The 20,764-nt window shown below is 36.8% G+C and overlaps 8 protein-coding genes, 2 long non-coding RNA genes, 1 other non-coding gene and 2 pseudogenes across 16 annotated transcripts; 5 read left to right on the forward strand and 8 right to left on the reverse strand.

Moving 5' to 3' along the window:
- Positions 1-257: 257 nt before the first annotated feature.
- CASP3 (Uncharacterized protein family (UPF0497)) lies at positions 258-1,957 on the reverse strand. Its single transcript, NM_128296.4, has 3 exons — positions 1,412-1,957; positions 942-1,065; positions 258-675 (listed from the first exon to the last, which is right to left on the reverse strand). The coding sequence occupies exons 1-3, from the start codon at positions 1,732-1,734 to the stop codon at positions 457-459; spliced, it is 666 nt and encodes a 221-aa protein (NP_180305.1). The 5' UTR covers positions 1,735-1,957; the 3' UTR covers positions 258-456.
- Positions 1,958-2,502: 545 nt separating this feature from the next.
- Positions 2,503-3,153, forward strand: AT2G27375 (annotated as a pseudogene; the record flags this gene model as incomplete). The annotated part of the gene is made up of 2 exons: positions 2,503-2,679; positions 2,914-3,153.
- Positions 3,154-5,239: 2,086 nt separating this feature from the next.
- On the forward strand, positions 5,240-7,603 carry EPR1 (extensin proline-rich 1; the record flags this gene model as incomplete). The annotated part of the gene is made up of 1 exon (NM_128298.2): positions 5,240-7,603. One exon carries the CDS (start codon positions 5,240-5,242, stop codon positions 7,523-7,525), a length of 2,286 nt encoding a protein of 761 aa, NP_180307.1. The 3' UTR covers positions 7,526-7,603.
- Positions 7,604-7,829: 226 nt separating this feature from the next.
- Positions 7,830-9,266, reverse strand: AT2G27385 (Pollen Ole e 1 allergen and extensin family protein). Of its 3 annotated transcripts, none has more exons than NM_001202688.1 (3): positions 8,982-9,261; positions 8,381-8,881; positions 7,830-8,143 (listed from the first exon to the last, which is right to left on the reverse strand). In NM_001202688.1, the coding sequence occupies exons 1-2, from the start codon at positions 9,112-9,114 to the stop codon at positions 8,526-8,528; spliced, it is 489 nt and encodes a 162-aa protein (NP_001189617.1). In that variant the 5' UTR covers positions 9,115-9,261; the 3' UTR covers positions 7,830-8,143; positions 8,381-8,525. The 3 variants fall into 3 exon arrangements, with proteins under 3 accessions (NP_001189617.1, NP_001318298.1, NP_850100.2); NM_001336114.1 differs by having other exon boundaries at positions 8,375-8,881; NM_179769.3 differs by lacking the exon at positions 7,830-8,143 and having other exon boundaries at positions 8,312-8,881; positions 8,982-9,266.
- Positions 9,267-10,892: 1,626 nt separating this feature from the next.
- Positions 10,893-11,166, reverse strand: AT2G08195. Its single transcript, NR_140295.1, has one exon. It is a non-coding gene; the product is annotated as an other RNA (long non-coding RNA).
- Positions 10,931-11,166, forward strand: AT2G08200. The gene has a single exon (NR_140296.1). It is a non-coding gene; the product is annotated as an other RNA (long non-coding RNA).
- A 956-nt stretch (positions 11,167-12,122) lies between these two features.
- AT2G27389 (uncharacterized protein) lies at positions 12,123-12,910 on the forward strand. Its single transcript, NM_001202690.1, has one exon. It carries the CDS (start codon positions 12,191-12,193, stop codon positions 12,749-12,751), a length of 561 nt encoding a protein of 186 aa, NP_001189619.1. The 5' UTR covers positions 12,123-12,190; the 3' UTR covers positions 12,752-12,910.
- On the reverse strand, positions 12,313-12,717 carry AT2G27390 (proline-rich family protein; the record flags this gene model as incomplete). Its single annotated transcript, NM_128299.1, has 1 exon — positions 12,313-12,717. The coding sequence occupies one exon, from the start codon at positions 12,715-12,717 to the stop codon at positions 12,313-12,315; it is 405 nt and encodes a 134-aa protein (NP_180308.1).
- AT2G27395 lies at positions 12,880-13,153 on the reverse strand (annotated as a pseudogene). Its single transcript has one exon.
- A 214-nt stretch (positions 13,154-13,367) lies between these two features.
- TAS1A lies at positions 13,368-14,297 on the reverse strand. Its single transcript, NR_143759.1, has one exon. It is a non-coding gene; the product is annotated as a TAS1A; other RNA (non-coding RNA).
- A 301-nt stretch (positions 14,298-14,598) lies between these two features.
- Positions 14,599-16,229, forward strand: AT2G27402 (plastid transcriptionally active protein). 2 transcript variants are annotated; one of them, NM_001336115.1, is made up of 2 exons: positions 14,599-14,785; positions 15,086-16,191. In NM_001336115.1, exon 2 carries the CDS (start codon positions 15,860-15,862, stop codon positions 16,016-16,018), a length of 159 nt encoding a protein of 52 aa, NP_001318299.1. In that variant the 5' UTR covers positions 14,599-14,785; positions 15,086-15,859; the 3' UTR covers positions 16,019-16,191. The 2 variants fall into 2 exon arrangements, with proteins under 2 accessions (NP_001318299.1, NP_973547.1); NM_201818.2 differs by lacking the exon at positions 14,599-14,785 and having other exon boundaries at positions 15,227-16,229.
- A 26-nt stretch (positions 16,230-16,255) lies between these two features.
- On the reverse strand, positions 16,256-17,248 carry AT2G27410 (B3 domain protein, putative (DUF313); the record flags this gene model as incomplete). Its single annotated transcript, NM_128301.2, has 1 exon — positions 16,256-17,248. The coding sequence occupies one exon, from the start codon at positions 17,246-17,248 to the stop codon at positions 16,475-16,477; it is 774 nt and encodes a 257-aa protein (NP_180310.2). The 3' UTR covers positions 16,256-16,474.
- A 714-nt stretch (positions 17,249-17,962) lies between these two features.
- On the reverse strand, positions 17,963-19,483 carry AT2G27420 (Cysteine proteinases superfamily protein). Its single transcript, NM_128302.3, has 2 exons — positions 18,901-19,483; positions 17,963-18,738 (listed from the first exon to the last, which is right to left on the reverse strand). Exons 1-2 carry the CDS (start codon positions 19,346-19,348, stop codon positions 18,140-18,142), a joined length of 1,047 nt encoding a protein of 348 aa, NP_565649.1. The 5' UTR covers positions 19,349-19,483; the 3' UTR covers positions 17,963-18,139.
- Positions 19,484-20,764: the final 1,281 nt, after the last annotated feature.

The raw sequence follows: 20,764 nt of genomic DNA on the forward strand, positions 1-20,764 counted from the left end.
GTGGAAGGACAATGGATTAAACTTTTATCATTTCAAATCAAATCATCCACCAAATACAAAATAATTAAGCATGCAAACAAAATTCTTTGGAGCCAATTGAGCCCCACCTAGTCAAATATATAAATATAATGATATATAATTAGTTAGTTACTTAGATATTTAAAATCATGTGATATTACATCAAATAATGATATCTTAACACCCTTACTAATTTAATTAAAATTATGGCCGGGCAGATATAAGTTTAAAATTTGTTATCTTTGAAACGAAAATTATATAGGGAAAAAGAAAACAATATGTGAATATAGAAGATTGATTTACAACATTTTTCCACACTAAAACCCGAGTTACCAAACACAACAAAACCAAATTATACATAGGAACCTTTTAATAAAAATTCACACAAATGAATATCAAAGCACATAAAAATTTAATCAAGAGGATCAATCCAAGTTTTCAGGTTGTTCTCTTGAGAGCAAATGCAGATAGGATGACGAGGAACATGAGAAGAGTCGCAGCAATAAAGGATGCCACCACGGCACCGCTCGTTCCTTGGCAAAAGTCACCAAACTGCTGGCAAACCGGAAGCCAGTTCGAGCTTGAATTCCCGTTGTGCGCCAAGTAAACTATGGCTGCGGAAGCGGATGCCGCCATCAGGGTGAGGCCCATCATCACCTGGACCAACACAACCGTACGAACTAGTTAGAGGGATTTGTCATATGTTTACTCAACAAACATATTCATTGTAATTTGTGACCAATATAAGGATTACTCGAGCTTAAGTAAAGCCTTGACTTATTTTAGCGTTTGCGTTTGTACTTTTTTTTAAAGCTACGAAAAGTTTCATTGTTAAACCACAAACAAAATGAGAAATTTCATTTGTATGTTTGGCATTGCATTATTATAACTATTTATTTTCAAATTTTTTTTATAAATGTTACCGTATCACATAAGATCAGGAATAGCCTAGGCGGCACCGCGAGGGGGCGGAGGATACAGACTATAGAAAAAGGCAATGAGAGGGTTAGGTAGCCACCCACGATTGAGTTTACTATCACAAAAGATCTGCAAAACAAAACAATAAAAAAAAATGATATAAGTTTGAATCTTTATATAATTGAAAATCATGTACCATAATTAAATCCCTAATAAGCACCAAGCACATTGCTCGAAATTCATGTTGATAGTTTTTTTTCCCCCCTTATTTAAAACGTAGCTCATTTTTTCTCTCTAACTACTGCTTGAACTTTGCAACTAGCCTGGCTTTGGTTGGATTCAACGGGTTAAGCTACGTAGCAGTCTTGGTATTATCTATAGTACGACTATACACATTTGGGGTTTCATTTCCATAGTTGGTTACTACATTCTTGGCATAACCTATAGTAAGAGTAACATTTGGAGAGAAACTTACGACATAGTTGGTAGATCAGTGTAGTCAGCTTGGAACTGCAAGAACTGAGTGAAGAAAGGAAGAGTCTCTTCCGTTGTCGCCATCTTTGCTGCAGCAGCCATAGCTGTGATTGCTGCGATGAGTCTAAGAACAAAATCGAAGATTGCTACACCTCTTTTCCACCCGGCAGGGCTCATCTTTTCTTGCTTGTGTTTGTCCATGATCCGGTTGTAGTTCATAGGAGGAGCAAATACATGAGCCTTTCCTTTGCCTTTGTCTAGCTTTGGCCTTTGAACAATGGGTTCTTCTTCTTCTCTTCTGCTCCCTGCCTTTTCGATATCCATGGAAGAAAATTTAGAAGAAGAAGACTAGAAATTAGGGTTATCTCTTTCGGAAGTTGAATTTGGAAAAGATTCAAAGGAGGAGCTAGAGATGATGATGATAATGATGAAGTTTTGCATGTAAGATATATAAGCATAATTGTAATTGAGTTGTTGAAGTGAATGGAATGGGTTTGGGTGTTTATATATTTTTTCTTTTAGGTTTCATGAGAAGTTTATTTATGATCTAACATTTAAGATCGACTTGCTCCATTTCTATATAAAAAACAATTCTACCTAAGTTTAAGTCAACAACCATGTCCCTTTAAGTTATAAGTTTATAACCAAACTAGTTCATTATACAACACAAAAAGAGGTTCTTTTAAAGAATTAATACTTTTTGACCAGTGACTCTGAGTGGAACATTATACTTTTTTTGTAGGATTAGGTCACGCTGAGTTATTCACAAACTTTTCTTTAGGTTGCAGTTAATGAATTCATATTAACAAAACATTTCCTTAGAATCGAATGAAGATATTGGGAATTGATTTGCAGAAAATGATACATGATGGCTTTAATTGTTACACATCTTAAGAGTTAATAACTTTAAAACCAAATTTCACATCATCAAGTTACTAGTGCTTTTTTTTTTCTTTTTTTTTTTAAGTTTCCAATGACAGTGGCAGTACCTCTATTTTTTTCTTTAATTCATTTATTTTACAAATATTGCCGTTTTGATACATTTCATAAATATTAAATAAATTGTTAAAACATTTATCTTTAAAAGTGAGAATGGAAGTTATGTTTTTTTGTCAAGAGGTTGTAGAAACAAGGGAGCATCTATTTTTCTCTCGTCCCTACTCCACTCAAGTATGGTCAGCTCTAACCCAGGATATGCTTGGTTTATGGTTTACTACACGCTGGGAGTCTCTAATCCCTCTAATCATGGCCTCGACTACTCCACAAGTTGTATGATCATTTATTAATTAGAGAAACAAATTAATACTAGATATAGAACATACCATTCATATCTAGAGACAAGGCATTTCCACGCCCACATACTTGAATCATATTTTTTTGTGGCAATTCACTCCTAGCCAATTGAAGTTGTGTGATGAATGTTTTATCTAGGGTGTTAAGTGGCTTCATTCGAATGGAACATATTGTTTCTTAATGCATTGGGATGATATACCAAAAGTTGAGTCCCAAGCATCTCATCTTGGCATTTCAAAACTTTTATTAGCTTCAGACTTGCAACAGCTAGTCAAAGCACTCAATGGAGCACCACACCCTATGAAGCTCAGAGGAATTCTTCACGACATCCTCCATATCTCTTTAACTTTTGCTGAAATTAGTTTTGGTTTTGTGAAACGAAAGAACAACCTCAAAGAAGATGCCTTATCCAAGGCTGCTTTAAATTCAATTTCTTCTGGACCGATTTAACATTAATGAGAATACCAACCTTTTGACAAAAAAAAGAAAAAGAGTCCCAAAGTCTTATTGTTTATGAATTATGGTTCATATTTCTATGTAAAACAGGAAAAAGGATTATCAAATAGAGTTCTATTTTAGACAGTGGAATACCTTTTTTATCGTTAAAATTCCACAATAAGGTTTAAGCTTTTTGATTATTAGAAAATGAAGTTTTGTATTTGGATAACATATTGCTAATTTATTTTTCTGGATTTCAAGATAAGGTTCATCCCTTTAGTTTTAGGTGCATATAACATTTTAAAAATGAACTGAATGTCATTTTCATATTTAGATGTTTAATTTCATTCAATCAAAATAACATGGAATTGTTTTAGTCATCTTAAAACTCCAGAAAAATGACCTTGTAAAAACTGCATGGCGTAGAAATAAAATGCCATAAAAATAGATAAAATTTCTAACCACACTTGTAATTCGTCATTAATTAACCTAGTTTAGCCTATTAGACTAAGTTTTACTTTGGCCCCAAAAAGTAGGAGACTAATTTTCCCTTTGAAAATAACAATGTTTTGTTATATTATGAGAAAAGTATAGGATAAGTCAAATTAAAGTGAGATAATATGTGCATTCTCTTCCAAAAATAATAAGTAAAATTAAAGTGAGATAATATGTTCATTCTCTTCCAAAAATCAACAAAACAGATATATACTATTATTAATGTAGCTTCCTTTTCACCATTAGTATATAGCTTAGTGTAATGCATAGAAAGTACGGGAGCATTTTAAATTGTCACCAAAAAAGCTTGAAGGACCAAGGCAAATAAATAAAGACTTTTTTTTTTTTCCCTTTATGTGACAATTAATGATAAATAAGTAACAAAAATATTAAACTGCATCGGAGACAACTAGTTAAGGGACCTTGCTCTAAAACTTGGAGTAAGATGAAATCATAAAGATACATAGCCTTTAAATCAAAATAAAGATATATATGGTTATAAATGTCAAATCTTTAAATTTTAATCCATAACAACAATACAGCCTTATTTGAGATTGAAACGTACGTAACAGTCACTTCCAGATTGCAAATAAGTTTGATATTCTCTATACAAATATGAAAAGACACTTGGAGTGACTCTACAACATGCAGATGACGACAGTAGCTAGATGAGTGTGGCAGAGAAAGCGAGCTCATGAATAAAATGGTCTATGAAACTCAAAAAAATATTTGAAGGTGTAAACGATTACGTTGTATATAGAACAAATGATTTGAACTATTTTTACAGGTTCCCTGCAACAAATCTGGAATTTAAGTTTTGTTTTTGGTTCCTTGAATTCCTCATTCGGCAGAAATAAATAAAAAACTTTAGAACTGATGACTAACAGAAAAAATGAGAGTAATCTAAGAATTGTTATAATTTTTTTTGTTTTCTTCTTCAATGGTATTGATATTTGTCATTAGGAAGAGATTCATAGTGATAACATTATTCATCCAAGGAAACTGCTATAAGATTTTTTTTATATAACTATGAGAACAAGGTTAAGATTATTTAAGTTTATTCTTAACTTAAACTGTGTAGACATAACTCTAGGGGCTTGGAGATACACAGTGTGCGAGAAACAATATAATTATAAGTTAAAAAAGTCATCAAACTGAAAAAGAAGGCGTTTTCATATTCATTACCTAAGAGTGAAGAACAAGCAACCAAGGATCCAGCTTGTTCTAATCTTCTTTATACTACAAAACAAAAACTAAAAGCTGCCATTAAGGGATCAAATCAATATAACAAGACAAATAATTTCATAATCAGAAACGCTTTAAAACCAAATCTCACGACACATGTACGGCATTAGAATAGAGATGTTACACGAGTTTGAAAGATGAGCAGAAGATGGACATAGTAATTCAAGGGTCTCTTGACACGAACCATAACTGCCCAAGCCAAAAGCTGGCCTAAGACTAAAGAGTCTTTGAACCTACCGTAAATTCTGTAGAAACCAACATTCACAACAAGTTTCAGCAAGCTAATCTCACAACTTCGAGTATTATATAACCTCAAAAACGAGTGTGTATCTTTAGTTCTCAGTAAATCACTTACAAGATGAGAGTCCCACTAATAGATTTCTTGAGATTCTTAGTACTCATTCTTTCTCTTAGTGGTGCTTCAGTTGCTGCAGATGCAACGGTGAAGCAAAACTTTAATAAGTATGAGACTGATAGTGGTCACGCACATCCGCCACCAATTTATGGTGCCCCACCCAGCTACACAACACCACCACCACCAATTTACAGTCCTCCCATATATCCACCACCAATACAAAAGCCTCCGACTTATAGTCCTCCCATATATCCACCACCAATACAAAAACCTCCCACCCCAACTTATAGTCCTCCCATATATCCACCACCAATACAAAAGCCCCCGACACCAACTTACAGTCCTCCCATTTATCCACCACCAATACAAAAGCCTCCGACCCCAACTTATAGTCCTCCCATATATCCACCACCAATACAAAAGCCTCCGACACCAAGTTATAGTCCTCCTGTTAAACCACCTCCGGTACAAATGCCTCCTACACCAACTTATAGTCCCCCTATAAAACCACCACCAGTACATAAGCCTCCGACACCAACTTACAGCCCCCCTATAAAACCACCAGTGCATAAGCCTCCGACACCAATTTACAGTCCTCCAATCAAGCCACCACCAGTGCACAAGCCTCCGACACCAATTTATAGTCCTCCGATCAAACCACCACCAGTGCACAAGCCTCCAACACCAACTTATAGTCCCCCGGTCAAGCCACCGCCAGTGCATAAACCTCCAACACCAATATATAGTCCTCCAATCAAGCCACCACCAGTGCACAAGCCTCCAACACCAATTTACAGTCCCCCTGTTAAACCACCACCTGTGCAAACGCCTCCAACACCAATATACAGTCCTCCTGTAAAGCCACCACCAGTGCATAAGCCTCCAACACCGACTTACAGCCCTCCAGTAAAATCACCTCCCGTTCAGAAGCCTCCTACCCCTACTTATAGTCCTCCGATTAAGCCACCACCAGTGCAAAAGCCTCCAACACCAACTTATAGTCCACCAATTAAACCGCCACCAGTGAAGCCTCCAACTCCAATATACAGTCCACCTGTGAAGCCACCACCAGTACATAAGCCTCCTACACCAATTTATAGCCCACCTGTCAAGCCACCACCAGTGCATAAGCCTCCAACACCAATTTACAGCCCTCCAGTAAAACCACCTCCCATTCAGAAGCCTCCTACCCCTACTTATAGTCCTCCGATTAAGCCACCACCACTTCAAAAGCCTCCAACACCAACTTATAGTCCACCAATTAAACTGCCACCAGTGAAGCCTCCAACTCCAATATACAGTCCACCTGTGAAGCCACCACCAGTACATAAGCCTCCTACACCAATTTATAGTCCACCTGTCAAGCCACCACCAGTGCATAAGCCTCCAACACCAACTTATAGTCCACCAATTAAACCCCCACCAGTGAAGCCCCCAACACCCACATACAGTCCACCTGTTCAGCCACCACCAGTGCAAAAACCGCCAACACCGACTTATAGTCCACCTGTCAAGCCACCGCCAATACAAAAACCACCGACGCCGACTTACAGTCCACCTATTAAACCACCACCAGTGAAGCCTCCGACACCAACATATAGTCCTCCAATCAAGCCACCACCAGTTCATAAGCCTCCGACACCAACTTACAGTCCACCTATCAAGCCACCTCCAATTCATAAACCTCCGACACCAACTTACAGTCCACCTATCAAGCCACCACCAGTGCATAAGCCTCCGACACCAACTTACAGTCCACCTATCAAGCCACCACCAGTGCATAAGCCTCCGACACCAACTTACAGTCCACCTATCAAGCCACCACCAGTGCATAAGCCTCCGACACCAACTTACAGTCCACCTATCAAGCCACCACCAGTGCATAAGCCTCCGACACCAACATACAGTCCTCCTATCAAGCCACCACCAGTTCATAAGCCTCCGACACCAACATACAGTCCACCTATCAAGCCACCACCAGTGCAAAAGCCTCCTACCCCAACTTATAGCCCTCCAGTAAAGCCACCACCAGTACAATTGCCTCCAACCCCAACTTATAGCCCTCCCGTAAAACCACCACCAGTACAAGTGCCTCCAACCCCAACTTATAGCCCTCCCGTAAAACCACCACCAGTACAAGTACCTCCAACACCAACTTATAGCCCTCCCATAAAACCACCACCGGTACAAGTGCCTCCAACACCAACTACTCCATCACCTCCCCAAGGTGGATACGGTACTCCTCCTCCATATGCATATCTATCGCATCCTATAGACATAAGGAACTAGGTAAACAAGATACAGTACATATATTTCCTCAAGGATCGCCAAATAGGCTTTCTAGCACAAGAGAGATGTATGTTAAAGCTACATATGGTACTGCATATTATGTGGTAAAATAAATAAAGTTCTATAAATGGTTGTTCACATAAATGTTACAGTCGATCTCGTTGTTAAAATCTTGAAATTGTATGCCATACTTTTGAGTTCAAGTGTTTTTCTGTATGCATTTTCGAAAATCTAACAAGGAAAATACATTTGGCAATAAAATCAACATCAAGTAAACTATCTCGATACCTTTTGTATTAAAGTTAAAACTTGATAAATTTCATTAGCATATATTGGCAGATCAAAATATTTAACTGCTCTGATATACAAATCTAACTAAACAATTATAAAATAAATTAGAGACAACATCGATGATCTACCAATCACTAAACTCCTCTCAGAAATGAGAATTAAAAGCATAGTCATAATAATAGAATATATGTAATTGTGTGGATTATTTGAAGAGCAGAACCACCCACTCCTTTTTCCTGCATTGAAGATTAATGAATGATACAGTCTGAACAATATGTTATGTCAGTGGACACAAAATAAAAAGTAATACTGATATTTTAAAAAAAACTATAATACTATGCGATATTTCCATGGAGGTAAATCTCATGGGTATCAATACTAAGGTGGAGATTTGTTAGAATCCATGTTGATTTTCAGATAAGTCGAACAAAGAATAGCTCGACCAGAAGCTAAGCTCACTCTTAAGTTTTGACAAGCTTCGCGTAGAGCCAGAGGTTTTGTTAGAGTAAACAATAACAGATTTCATATTAAAATTATGCTTCATAAATGGGTCACAACATAAACCATCTTCAGACACTAAGTTCACACACAAACTTCAGTTCAAGCATGAACTTGAAAAGAACAGCTAAGATAGTTACATGTCCTCTACACATATATAATTTGAATATATTACATAAAACACACAAAACAAGGATTAAAACGGTGCGTATCATGGGATACCGATGATGGGCAAGAAAGGAACGTAATAACTGGTCGGAGCCAGCCCCCACTCGGGAGGAACTGGTAAATCAACGGTCTTGGACGAACTAAAAGATCCGAAGCTTCTTGGACATGATTTCAAGAAGAACAACTTGGAAGAGAGACCATATTTGTCACCGCCAAGCTTAACAATCTTCGACTTAACGTTATTCTTGGAAGCATAAAGTTGCTTGACGCTGCCTTGGAGTTCTGCTTCACAGTTTGATTCGATCTTTGAGGGAAGTTCCGATATGAAGTCACCCTTCTTGTCAGTTGTTACAGTGAACCGCGTGTTTGTGTGGCTACAGCTAACTCCGACCGTGATTCCTATATGTATCACAAAGATATAAAGCCTATTCACAAGTGTTTGAGTATATAAGTGTCTACTATAACAATGTCTAGTCAAAAGAGTTTACATTAAAGTTACCTGAATAATCATAATCATTGGGACAGTCGAAACAAGAGACTTTCCCTTCCACGAGCGAAGCCGAGACTACGAGGCAAGATGAGAGAGTTGCTGAGAAAAGGAACACAGCTAGAAAATGTGACCTCAAAGCCATTGGAAAAAAGCACAGATCACTTGAGGAATACATAGTGAAGAAGATGTGTTATTATATAAGTAAATAGAGATATTTCAACGATACAAGGACAGTCACAAGTTTTACAATTGCTTCATTACTGAATGGGTCCCAAAGAACGAGCATGGTGGTTGAGTTTGCGTTAAATGAATGTGTATCCAAAATCTTATCACCATGCATGACATTAATTAAACTTTTCGATAGATGGGAATTTATGTGGGATTTCTTCTAGTCAATTAGGTGAGAACTATTTGACGTAATAGTTTTTGTTGGTGTTAATTAACTTGTTGATAGTATAGTAGTACATATGGGATCCAAATAATCAGTTGGCCAGCGATGTTATGGTTTGATCTGTAAACATAAGTTTTCCAAAAGTGCAAATTTAACTTTATGTAAATAAATAAATAATTCATTCAGTAGTGTATGAGATGTTAGGATTTAGCCTAATGATAAATTTGATGTGCGCGCGACTTGGAAGGAAAACAAAATTATTTCATGCTCTAAAAAATAATCTAGAATCACTTATCCGAAGTATAACTGCGTTGAATTACGTCCTGCAACATGAAGATCATTGAGCAAGTAAACTTTCATACAAACTATCTCCAGAGTAGCTCAAAGATAGGACACGATCGTGAACTATTTTTTAGAGGGACCAAAACAGCATGTTGATGGCTTGCTTCTGGTGTTGTGTCGACGAGTGTCGACTATTTGTATTTTGCAATGTTTTCTATAATTGGTTTAAAATTTTTAAACTAAATATTTTTAATTTATGGTTTTTGTTAGTTTAAAAATCTTTTATTTTAAAACAGAGGAGTAATTTACATAGGAAAAAAAAAAATCAAACTGAGAGTAAATATTTGTCAAAATAATTTTTTAAAAAAAAACAAAGAGTGAGGAGTATGCAAAATAGTCAACATGATTTTATGAGGGGCATTAAATTGTTGGGTTCGTTCCACCGTACTATTACTCTGTTATCATGCATTTGTCATTTCACCGTCGGTAGCTCTCCTTATGGCTATATCTCTTACATTGCTGAGGACTGTGGACCAAAAAATTTGCAAAATATCTGAATTCACTGTGAGTGTTTAAACCAAAGTATTACGGTTGTAAAACAAAAAAATTGGGATTAAGTAGTTCTGATATTTAAATGCTAAGAGATGACCAAATAAATGCAGATGATTTTTTTTAAAAACTTTAAGTAGGACCGGTCCACACTACCTGTTTTGTTAAGAATATGAATTTCACAATTCCTACTCATTTAGTCAAGCCTTCTTGCTTTCCTTCTCTGATTCTCTTTAAGAGGGATGGCTCATTTGGTTTAAGATCCATATTAAACTTTTTCAAGTACTCAACTGACTCTCTTTATCTTCGTATGTCCCTATCATTCAAAAAGAAAGAGATGTATGTCTCGTTCACTCCTAAAAATATACCTAAGAAATCAAAGATCCCGAGCAAGGGAAGAGTTAGTAACAAAAGAAAAAAATAAATGAAAAAAGCAATAGTTTCAACTGGAATCTAAAGTGTAATTGGAATCATTAAATTGAGTGTCCGGAAACGGTATTTAAAACTTAATAGCTCAAGTTTTCAACTCGAGTTGGTATTAGCTACACGTGTATGGTTTGAATGTTTTTGTAGTATTATTGGGGTTAAATCCACAAAGAGCGAATTATTGCAACACTAGACTTCTGAGATCCAAACTAATATAGAGCAAATGGTGTCAGGGGTTTTAAAAATTCAAAGTAAGGAGAGCAATTAAAAGGCAAGAATATAGCAATAAGAAAAGTAAATAGTAAAAAAGCAATAGGCAAAACAAGATTTAAGCAATTAAAAATATCATGAGACCAATGGCTTGGCTCAGACAAACATCATATAACAATACTGTGGAGATGTATCTAATCAAGGCCCATGCAGTCACTTTCTTGGAAGTGGTCTTCTGTCTTAGGTGGGCTACGGTCTGGATCTGTCATCCATTTGGCTAATGTCTATCGCAGGAGAGATCTTTGGACCGGTGGGAAGGGAAGCTGTAGTGGTCATGGTTCTCCCGAAAATGGTTGGCCAATGCCAAATTTGTTTGATGCTTATTAAGTTCTGGATCAATCACTAGCTTTTCTTAGCTGAATATTTGTTTTATTATATGTTCAATCTTGAAATGCGATCTAATGATCACTATGTCTTGTATTGACCAATCACATTTTGGTTTTGGTTTAACTCGCCATTTTTGCACCATCTTAAATTGTATATGGCTCCATGATTATTCTACTTTTTGAATATATAAATCCAAATTGTCTACTTAATTTATGTTAGCATGTTCTGTATAGAGACAATTTTTCTGATTAAAAGAAAATCACATAACTATGATGAAATGCATGCCGTACGTGAAAACATAAGGGTTATATTTATATCATCGAATATTTTGATTAATTTTATATATACTATTCAAACCCAATTGTATTTATTTTGGTCTAAAATTCCGTTTTGACGTGGACTAATAGAATTCCGTGCGTAAATCAATAGTGGTTTTGCAATAAAAAATTTTGAATGACTATTTTTTTAATAAAAGAAACTTGATCGTCATGTTGTTAATAATCATCATATTATAAAGATGAGTTGACAAGTTACTCCATTATTAAAGTATATGCATATGTTCCTGGTCACTATGATATTGTGTAACTAAAACTTAATTTGACCCGCACAAAAATTTGCTTTTACTAGTTTCGGGAGGATAAATTAGGAATTGGTCTACTCTCACCTTAAGATCTTTGAAACCGTTCTTTTCTAATCAAAAATTTAAATCTAAGACGACAAAACATAAATGGAATCTTATGTAAAAATAACAAATCAAATTATAGACGCAAGAGAAAAAAAAAAAGTCAAGTTTTATCCTAATTAGTAAAGTTCAATCAAAGCAAGGAAGCTTCAGCTTTTGAAAGTCGCATTAGAAATATTCAACGCAAGAGTAAAGTTATAAAATGATTTGATTAATCACACGCGGTTACTTAGAATCGTTTAAATAAAGTTGTGGCTTGATGTTTAAGGTGTAAGGTTTTGTATATACAAAATGGAAATCCAAATGCGTAGCATAATGTTTCATCTATTTCTATCCCTTCTGATTCATACGCAAATCCAAGCCGTTGGTTCACTTGATCAAGCTTCTGTGTCATCTATTGATGTAAAACGTCATCATTTAACGGTAGAAACGATGCCGTTTTCGGGTGATTTTGTGCGTAGGCAGCTTGCCGGTGGAGGTGGTTCTTCAGGTGGAGGAGGGGGAGGCGGAGGCTCTCGAGGTGGTTCTTCAGGTGGAGGAAGCAGTGGTGGAGGAAGTCGTGGAAGTGGAGGCGGTGGAAAAAGTGGAGGAGGAAGCTCAAACCGTGGTGGCAGCGGTGGCTCTGGAGGAAATAAGGCTGGAAAAGGTGGTGGCAGTCGTGGTGGCGATGATGGTGACGGTGGTGGAGATGGTGGTGGTGATAGCGGAAGTAGTGGAAACACTAGAGGTGGAGGACAACAAGTTCCCGTAGTTCCAGGCGGCAGATTTCCAAGCGATGGTGTCCGAATTGAATATTCTTTAGTGTTGTTCATCTTCATGACATGTTTAGTTATGGGATCATGTTTTCTTTAGACTCCAAATTTTAATTTGTAACCTATTTCTCTCTCTCTCTCTTTTTAGTTTGTTGAATTATTTTGTTTAATACAATTATTGCTGATCGGTTTTGGTTAATAATAATACGAACGTAGCTCAAAGATTCGCTAGTTGTAGTAATACATTCCTTGGGGTGCATCCACGTCTCTCTTGATCCTCATGAAACCATTTTCTCCCCAAGAATTCTTCACCATCCAATACTTAGTTCCTTCTTCACTCATTTCATAACCAACAATTGTAACCGCATGATGCAAAATCCGTCTCACATTCTCCGTTGAATATCCCTCCCGAGTAGTGCCTAAACGCAGCTCCTGTCCCCTCTATCCCCATGGAAACAGGATGTTGAGACACCGCTTGTACCAACGCTTCCTCATTATTCATTTGCCATGAATTTTGAAATATAGTTCAAAAAGGCCTACTTGGAATTATCATATTTTTTCCCCTTACTCTATTTGTCAACGCTTGAGTCTAACTTATTGGATAACCAGTACAGTTGTAAACTTTAAATATGCAAAGCTATGTATGATTCATGAGAAGCTTTCGAATGTATATAGAAAAATTTGAATCATTGAGTGGAATGTGAATACAGAAGTAATGTAAAAATTATATCATTTATATTGAAATTGTAAACAATTTGATTTCAGCTTTGGTACACAAAAGCAAATAAAATTACAAAATTGAAATCAAATTAATTACAATGTGAAAGATGCATGTAATTAGCTGACTTGCTTCATGTAGACTTCACAACACCTTGTAAAAGAGACTACACAACACCCATTACAAGCCTTGCAAAATAAGAATACCAACATCCATTTTTTATTTTGCATATACTGAAATATGTTTTGGTTACACGGAAACAATTTTAAAGAAAATAATTGTATCATCAACTGTTCATTAAGTAGAAAATAACATTTAATGTGAACATATTCAAGGATAACTTTTGCATATCCTAGAATATATCCAATGCTTTTTCTAGTTTCGCCATTACTACAAATATCATTCACGATATCTTCCATTTCTCTACGCTATGTTGGACTTAGAATAATTTCCTAAGATCCAATCAAACGCTATGTTAGACTTAAAATAATTTTCTAAGATCTTATCGAACGCTATGTTGGACTTAGGATGAATGACTCATTCGCTTGTAGAGAAAAATCACAACAAAACAATATTTCTCCTCTTGAAAATATATCTCCGTATTCCAATGAATACCAAAAACAGAGAGGGCGACGGGAGGGGAAGGGACGAAACTCCTACATGGCTGGTGACAAATAGACAGGGATATCGAACCTAACATCTCACAAACTCGATCTCAATCTAGCTATAGACGCTAATCAAGAGAAGTAAAAGAAAGTACCTTTCTATCAGACAAGACCATGACTCGATCTAAAGGCGGAACCTGATCTAAGAACCTATCTCAACTTTTGAGTTAAGATGAGATTGTACTTGCAGAGCTTGACGGCGCTCATGTTTACTCTTTTTGGTATATGACGTCAGGCTTAGCCGCTTAGGGGTTTAGGTTTATGTGGTGTATAAAGAGTGACTTGGTTTATATAGTCCCATCGTTTTCCTTATTTGACCTTTTTTATTAAAGAGTACAAAGCCTTTTTGGGTCAAATTGATGATATGTATAGAGCCGTGGCTAGAAAATCCCCAAAGTACCCCCACAAATCACTATGTCAAAGATTCCAACGAGATTATTCCCAATACCATAATCATGAGAAAAACTTAAGTTTCATCACCAAGCGAATACATTCCTTTATAATCTGAATGGTTAAAATTGTTTCTTACTACCTGTTGGTTGAGTACATTTGTTGGACCAAATATTGTCAAGTCTCTTCAAGGCATTGTAAGAGTAAGCACCACCAGCTTCTCCACCCAACTGAAATCTTCTCCATTATCTTCTTCATATCGAAATAATTAAACTCATACTCAGCTAAAAACATCTCATCTTGAAGTTCAACAACGTCTTAAGGCTCTCAAGATTCAACAACTAGATAGAGAAAAAAAAAGGTATGAAGTTACTCTCACCCACACTTACAATCATTTTGGTTTCGAAATCGACAACCTTTTAAATTTCGCATATCTTCTTGTTAAGTTCTTTATTTCTTCAATTTTGGGATGATTTTTCACTTTTCCAATTGAAATAGCAAACGGGCGTTACTCACTTCGTGAATTGTGAGTGTATGTAACTATGTGTCTTTGATTCATGTAAGCTATTGCAAGAGGTTAGAATGATTAAGCCTTACGCTTTACAAGAATTCACTTTTACACACTAGACTTTAGAAAATTCACTTTCTTTCTCTGTTTCAGGAGTTAAGAGGACTTTTAACATCACAATTGTTGAAATGAGAACAGTATGTTCAAATATACAAGGAAAATCAAAGAAAGCTAACTAGAGTTAAAAGTATATTAATCTCTGGTTGAGTTATGCTTTTGGGACCACAAGGAGGAGCCTTGTGCATCGCTGGCCAAGAAGGACGCTTTGTCCATTTGTGATTGCAAAAGGAGCGTTTGGTAGAAGCATTAGGTCTAAGGAGTGTCTTGCTATAAGAACTCTTGAAGACACACAAGGTAGGATGTCGCAAGCCAAGCGGCCGAAAGAGAGAGCTTAAGAAAACAATGTAGATCTATGGAGGGAGAAACAAGGGGGTTTTAGAAACAAGAAAGTGTAAGCTTTGGGTAGTTTCTTAAGTAGTCAAATGATGAGAGACAATGAATCTTAGCTAGTGAAGAGCTTTAGACAATCACTTGTATCATTTGTAAACACCTTCTTCTTCATAGTGGAGTTGGGGATTTGTTGATCCCGACCGGATGTAGTGGCTCGTTAACGCCATGAACCGGGTTAACAAATCACTTGTGTGCTCTTCTTTCTTCTCTTTCTCTGTTCTGTTTCGACTTCTTCTTTGCTCTGTTTTTGCTGTGATCTTGCGTTGATGTTTATTGCATTGCTTTTAAGCTTGAGGTGTTGTAGAGGTGTCGAAACTTCAACAACAATGTTTCGATATGTGTTTTCAAAAGTTCATTGTGGATCTTAGGTTTCACAAGATTGGATAGAAGCAGCCATGACAAGTCACAAGTCTGATAATGACCACATCATTCCCAGGTTCTGTCACTACATGTAAGAAGACAAATAACCTGTCTGTTCAGAGAGCCTTTAGGGTGACTTGTATGCAGACAGAGAAACCGTTGGAGGAGTTATACAATGTTAAAGTGGAAAGGAAAGTTTCAAAGAAACGGTTGTAAGCTGATCTTTTCTTTAACGCTCCTTATATTGTTTCAAGGCCTATGGTGATGATTGATCCAACTTAGACTTTTGAGTTTAGAGAGCCAAGAAACTTTACACTTGTTGCGTGTTGTTGTAGCCTGATGGATCTTCTTGTGATAATATAAGAAAACAAGTTCTCGTTTGTTCTGCATAAGTAAACTTAGGCAGCTTCAGGCATATTTCAGAGAGAGATAAAAAAACAAACTCTCAAAGGATAACTAAAAGAACTTTCAAATTATTCAACTAGAAAGTTAAGCTTTAAGAAATCTAAATTCAAAACATCATATCATCAACTGAACAAAAAGAGAAACCCCACTATTTGGACAAAACCCCACTGTTTCATCAACTGAACAAAAAAGAAAGAAAACCAAGCCTGAATTGCCTGAAAACTAAATCCTTTTTACTTGTGGCTTAAGAAATAAGCAGAGTTATGATTAGGAAGAACTAGAGCTGCTCTCTCCTGAACAGCCTTGGCCGGAGTTGCTAGAATATCTTGCCGGAGGAATGGGTAATGGTACCTGACCAGATTCACCGGAAGTAGAAGCGCCATCACCGCCAGGAAGAGAGTTTCCACGGCCAGAGTTTTTAGGGGTGAGAGCAAAACAGAGTTTGCCTGTTCCAGATCGGAAAGACCAGAGAGGATAGACGTCGTCTTCCTTAAACAACGTCTTACAAGCATCAAGCACGTTTTTCCAACCTTTAACAAAGACATAAATCCAGTTTCCTTTCATTTTCCACTTCCTCAATTCAAGCACATGCTTATTCAGCTCAGGATCCACGAAATTCACAGGCACACCATTGTCACGAATCTTCATGGCATTCTCATGTATGATTCTTGTCTCGTCCTCTGTCAAAAAGTCCGGAGTTTTCACCTGCTTAAAAGGAACTGAGAGACGTGCTTCAGTTTTTTTGAGATCGGTCTTATACAGTTGCCTCGTTGAGATCAACTTCGGATTGTAACCGTTCTCTTCTCTCCTCATGACGTTCAAGAGCCACTCCGGTGGAGTTGTTTGAATGGGTTCCTCCTCTAAAGGACAAATGATTTTGCGTTTCTTGTGACTTCTCTTTTCCACATTAATGGGACGTTTTTCTTTGGACCGACGAGTAACATAAGAAGAAGGAGACGGTTCTAAACCTCGATTAGGGTTTTGTGTAGTACTGGTTCCACGGAAGTGATTGATCTTTGTTGTTCGAGCGCACGCGTACATGTTGTTGTCTTCGTGGGAGAAGAAGATGATCGGTGACAAGGACCTCTCTTCTTTATTGGCACTGCATCCCCAGAGATATTAGGATCAACAGTTTGGTGTTTTCCAGGACTCGTCGTTTGAGATTCTGTGTGGTTGGCATACATGTTCTCTACCCTCTGTCCGACAATTTCTAGCAACGTATCCTCTGAAATACGACTCATCAGTGAAACAATAAGATCATCATGTTTCACCATCTTTTTGTTTCGATTAAAACCAGGTTTCGCCATTATGATCAAATCTCTTGACAAAATAGAACCCCAAAAAAACCTAGAAGGAATTCGAGTTCTAGTTAGAGAGAAAAAGGGTTGCTTTGCACGCAAGGAACAAAAGCCAAGAGCGAGAGAGAAGATAGGGTAATCGGGTTTGTGTAATGATGATCTTATATAATAATTCAGGTACCTTGGTAATTAAGAGAGAGAGAGAGAAAGGCACCGCCTCTTTACGAGATTAAGAAAACAGAGAAAACCTAATTAAGGCCGGTTCTCAGATTTAGACCGGTTTTAATAAGATTCAGGTCCTACGCTTATTAATATGTCATGTCTCATTTTTAATCACTTGGTTCACCTGAACATGTTACACCAACTTAATTAATATATGCTTTCATTTGTGAAAAATGTAAATTGACTAAAGTCCTCTGTTTTCTTTTGTGCTTACGTTTTTTTTTTTTTTTTTTTTCTGGTTTCAAGCAATTTAAACTTTTACTTGGTGCTTTTATTCTTCTACCCACATCAGATTAAAAATATATATCAATCCATTTGCACGAAAACATGGGGACCATAATGTTTCTCAAAATAACATTTTGATCAGAATACTTTCAACTACTTCAAGCCCACCCAATCAATCTTCATGTATTCAAGCAAGTGGATAGAAAGCAAGAATGGCCAAACCACACATTCCTTGGGGTGCATCCACGTCTCTCTTGATCCTCATGTAACCATTTTCTCCCCAAGTTTCCCCCCAAGAATTCTTCACCACCCAATACTTAGTCCCTTCTTCACTCATTCCATAACCAACAATTGTAACCGCATGATGCAAATCCGTCCCACATTCTCCGTTGAATACCCCTCCCGAGTAGTGCCTAAACGCGGCCCCTGTCCCTTCTATCCCCACAGAAACAGGCTGTTGAGACACTGCTTGTAGCAACGCTTCCTCATTATTCATTGGAACGGTCTCATATCCGCTGATTGTGGCTGCACGAAAAGACGATGATAGGGTAGTTGATGAACTACAAGTTTGTTGTGATTCTTGGTATGGATAGTTATCCTCAGTAGTGATGCCTTGGTTTTTGATTATGTACTCGAAAGCTTTCGACATTATCCCTCCACGACATCCTTGATTGTAGTCTCTGTCGCAGTCTAAGAGTTGTTGCTCCGATAGCGATACAAGCTCGCCTTTAGTAATCTTTGTAATGCCTTCCACTGCCGCCACCGCGGAAAACGCCCAGCATCCTCCTATTCCGTTTTCAAAAAATTCATGTTTAAAACAATGTATCTCTCTATTCTTTTGTTTTTTGTTAAGGAACAAAAATTAAAATCCAAAAAAAAAGAATCAACATAGTGACGTCAAGCCCAAATAATGCAGATTGTTATAAAAAACAAAGCTTAAATAATTACCACATCGGCCTTGATACTTAACGGGTGTAACAGCCCCCTCTTGTCTCCAATCCATGCTCTCGCCATTATCACTAACATTACCATATCTAAACGGCACCGTGTTTTTGCCCGAAGACAGAGTTGAAATTCTGGTTATAGCCTCGGGCACAACTAGTCCAGTGTGTGTCGCCCGAAATTCTTCGTCCGTAAGATCAGAGAACTCGTTGATATCAACCTTGTACGTGATTTTATTATTCATGTTGAAGTTCTGGACGAACTCCAAATTCTTCTTGAAGATATTAAACCGATTTCTTTTCTCGGTTTCGTCAGAGTAAACGCGATTGAATCGAGCCATCCATTGCTCATGTTTCTCAATGGCAGAAGCTTCAAAAAGGCTACCACGAGATGTAGCTAGCGAAGTTCTGTAACTTAAAAAAATAGTTAGAATGAAGATGATAGTTGACGCCATTCCCTATAGGTAATATGTATGGGCACAATTTAAAAATAGTATCAATAAAAATACTCTTATAATACAAATGTTTTGGTTTTTGTTACTTGGTTTGCCAAGAAGCGGGTATGCCAAAATGGTCTTATATAAGAAATTGTGAGTGAAGTGTGTGGTGCGATGTTGAGTGTGTGGTTTAAATATACTAAGGAAGTGGGACCAAATGACATGGGAAAAAACAAATTGCAACATTATTGATGTTAGATTCTATTTGCCAGTTTTTATATGCTTCAGCCTTCACTCAAAGTTAATGGTCAAGTTTTAACTCGGTGAGAATTCGTTTGTATTGGCTGGTTAAAGTTTGGGAGGTTCGCATGATATACCGTTTTGAAAACTAAGCTTATGGTACAAAGCCATTCTTGATTTTTTTTTTTTTTGCTTTGGTTTTGTGGTCTATATTTATCTCTCTACCTGTGCCTTGCTCGAACATTGTACACGTCACACGTTGTACTCTTAGTGCATTCGCAGACCACACGAGCCAAGGCAGCAATTGTTAAAATATAAAATCAGGTAGAAGCAAAGGAAATCACAAATATTAAAAAGCGAATATGTATTGGTTCCAAACAAATAAATGTATTTTAAATTATCTAAATACGCTGGTCTCACAAATCTTATCTCCCTAAATAGTCGAGATGAGTGTGTGAGTGTCCACGAATAATTCATATTATACGATCTTCGAATAGAACCAAAACAATCGGAAATAATACAGAGATTGGTATCAAATTCTAGCAAATAATTGGACGAGTAATTTTTGTTTACTTTTTGTGTTCTTTTTATTCATTTTTTTCGTTTCTGCGTCAACGAGGCTTTCTTTTTAGTATTTGACCAAGTTGGTCTATTCTATTTTATTAGTATTCCGTTATACCATGCCTTCGACAACGTGAACAAGCAAACAACAATATTTCGTAATCGAATCAATATAAATTGTGAAATTGAATTTTTTCATAGAAAATAATTTAAAAATCCATTTTTGCTTTTGCTGTTGTGTCTGGTCAAATCCTATCATGTAACTCCATAATGCAATAACTGATTTTTTCAAGTGGCTCTACTCTCTTACAATTACAACTTGCAAAGTTATTGTTATGTAGATAATGTTATTGCTGTAAATGGTTGAAGTAACTCCCTAAGGCAAGTGGCCCTTGTCTCGAATCTCGGCATTAAGGCTTTAAATTCTTTTGATTGATTTTTAAGTTTTTGCTTTGTTAATTTTGGCTGTTTCACAAATAGCGCAAAAGAAAAAAAAAGCAAAAGAAAAAATTCTACCCATTCCCACCAAAATTTAGCCAATCAGAATAATAATAGCTGAAAATATTTTTCAACTCATTTACTCTTAAAATAGGGAAAAAGTCAAAAACAATAAAACGAAACGTTTCACCTACT

Source organism: Arabidopsis thaliana, chromosome 2 (assembly GCF_000001735.4).
Source record: "Arabidopsis thaliana chromosome 2, partial sequence".
Taxonomy (NCBI): Eukaryota; Viridiplantae; Streptophyta; class Magnoliopsida; order Brassicales; family Brassicaceae; genus Arabidopsis; species Arabidopsis thaliana.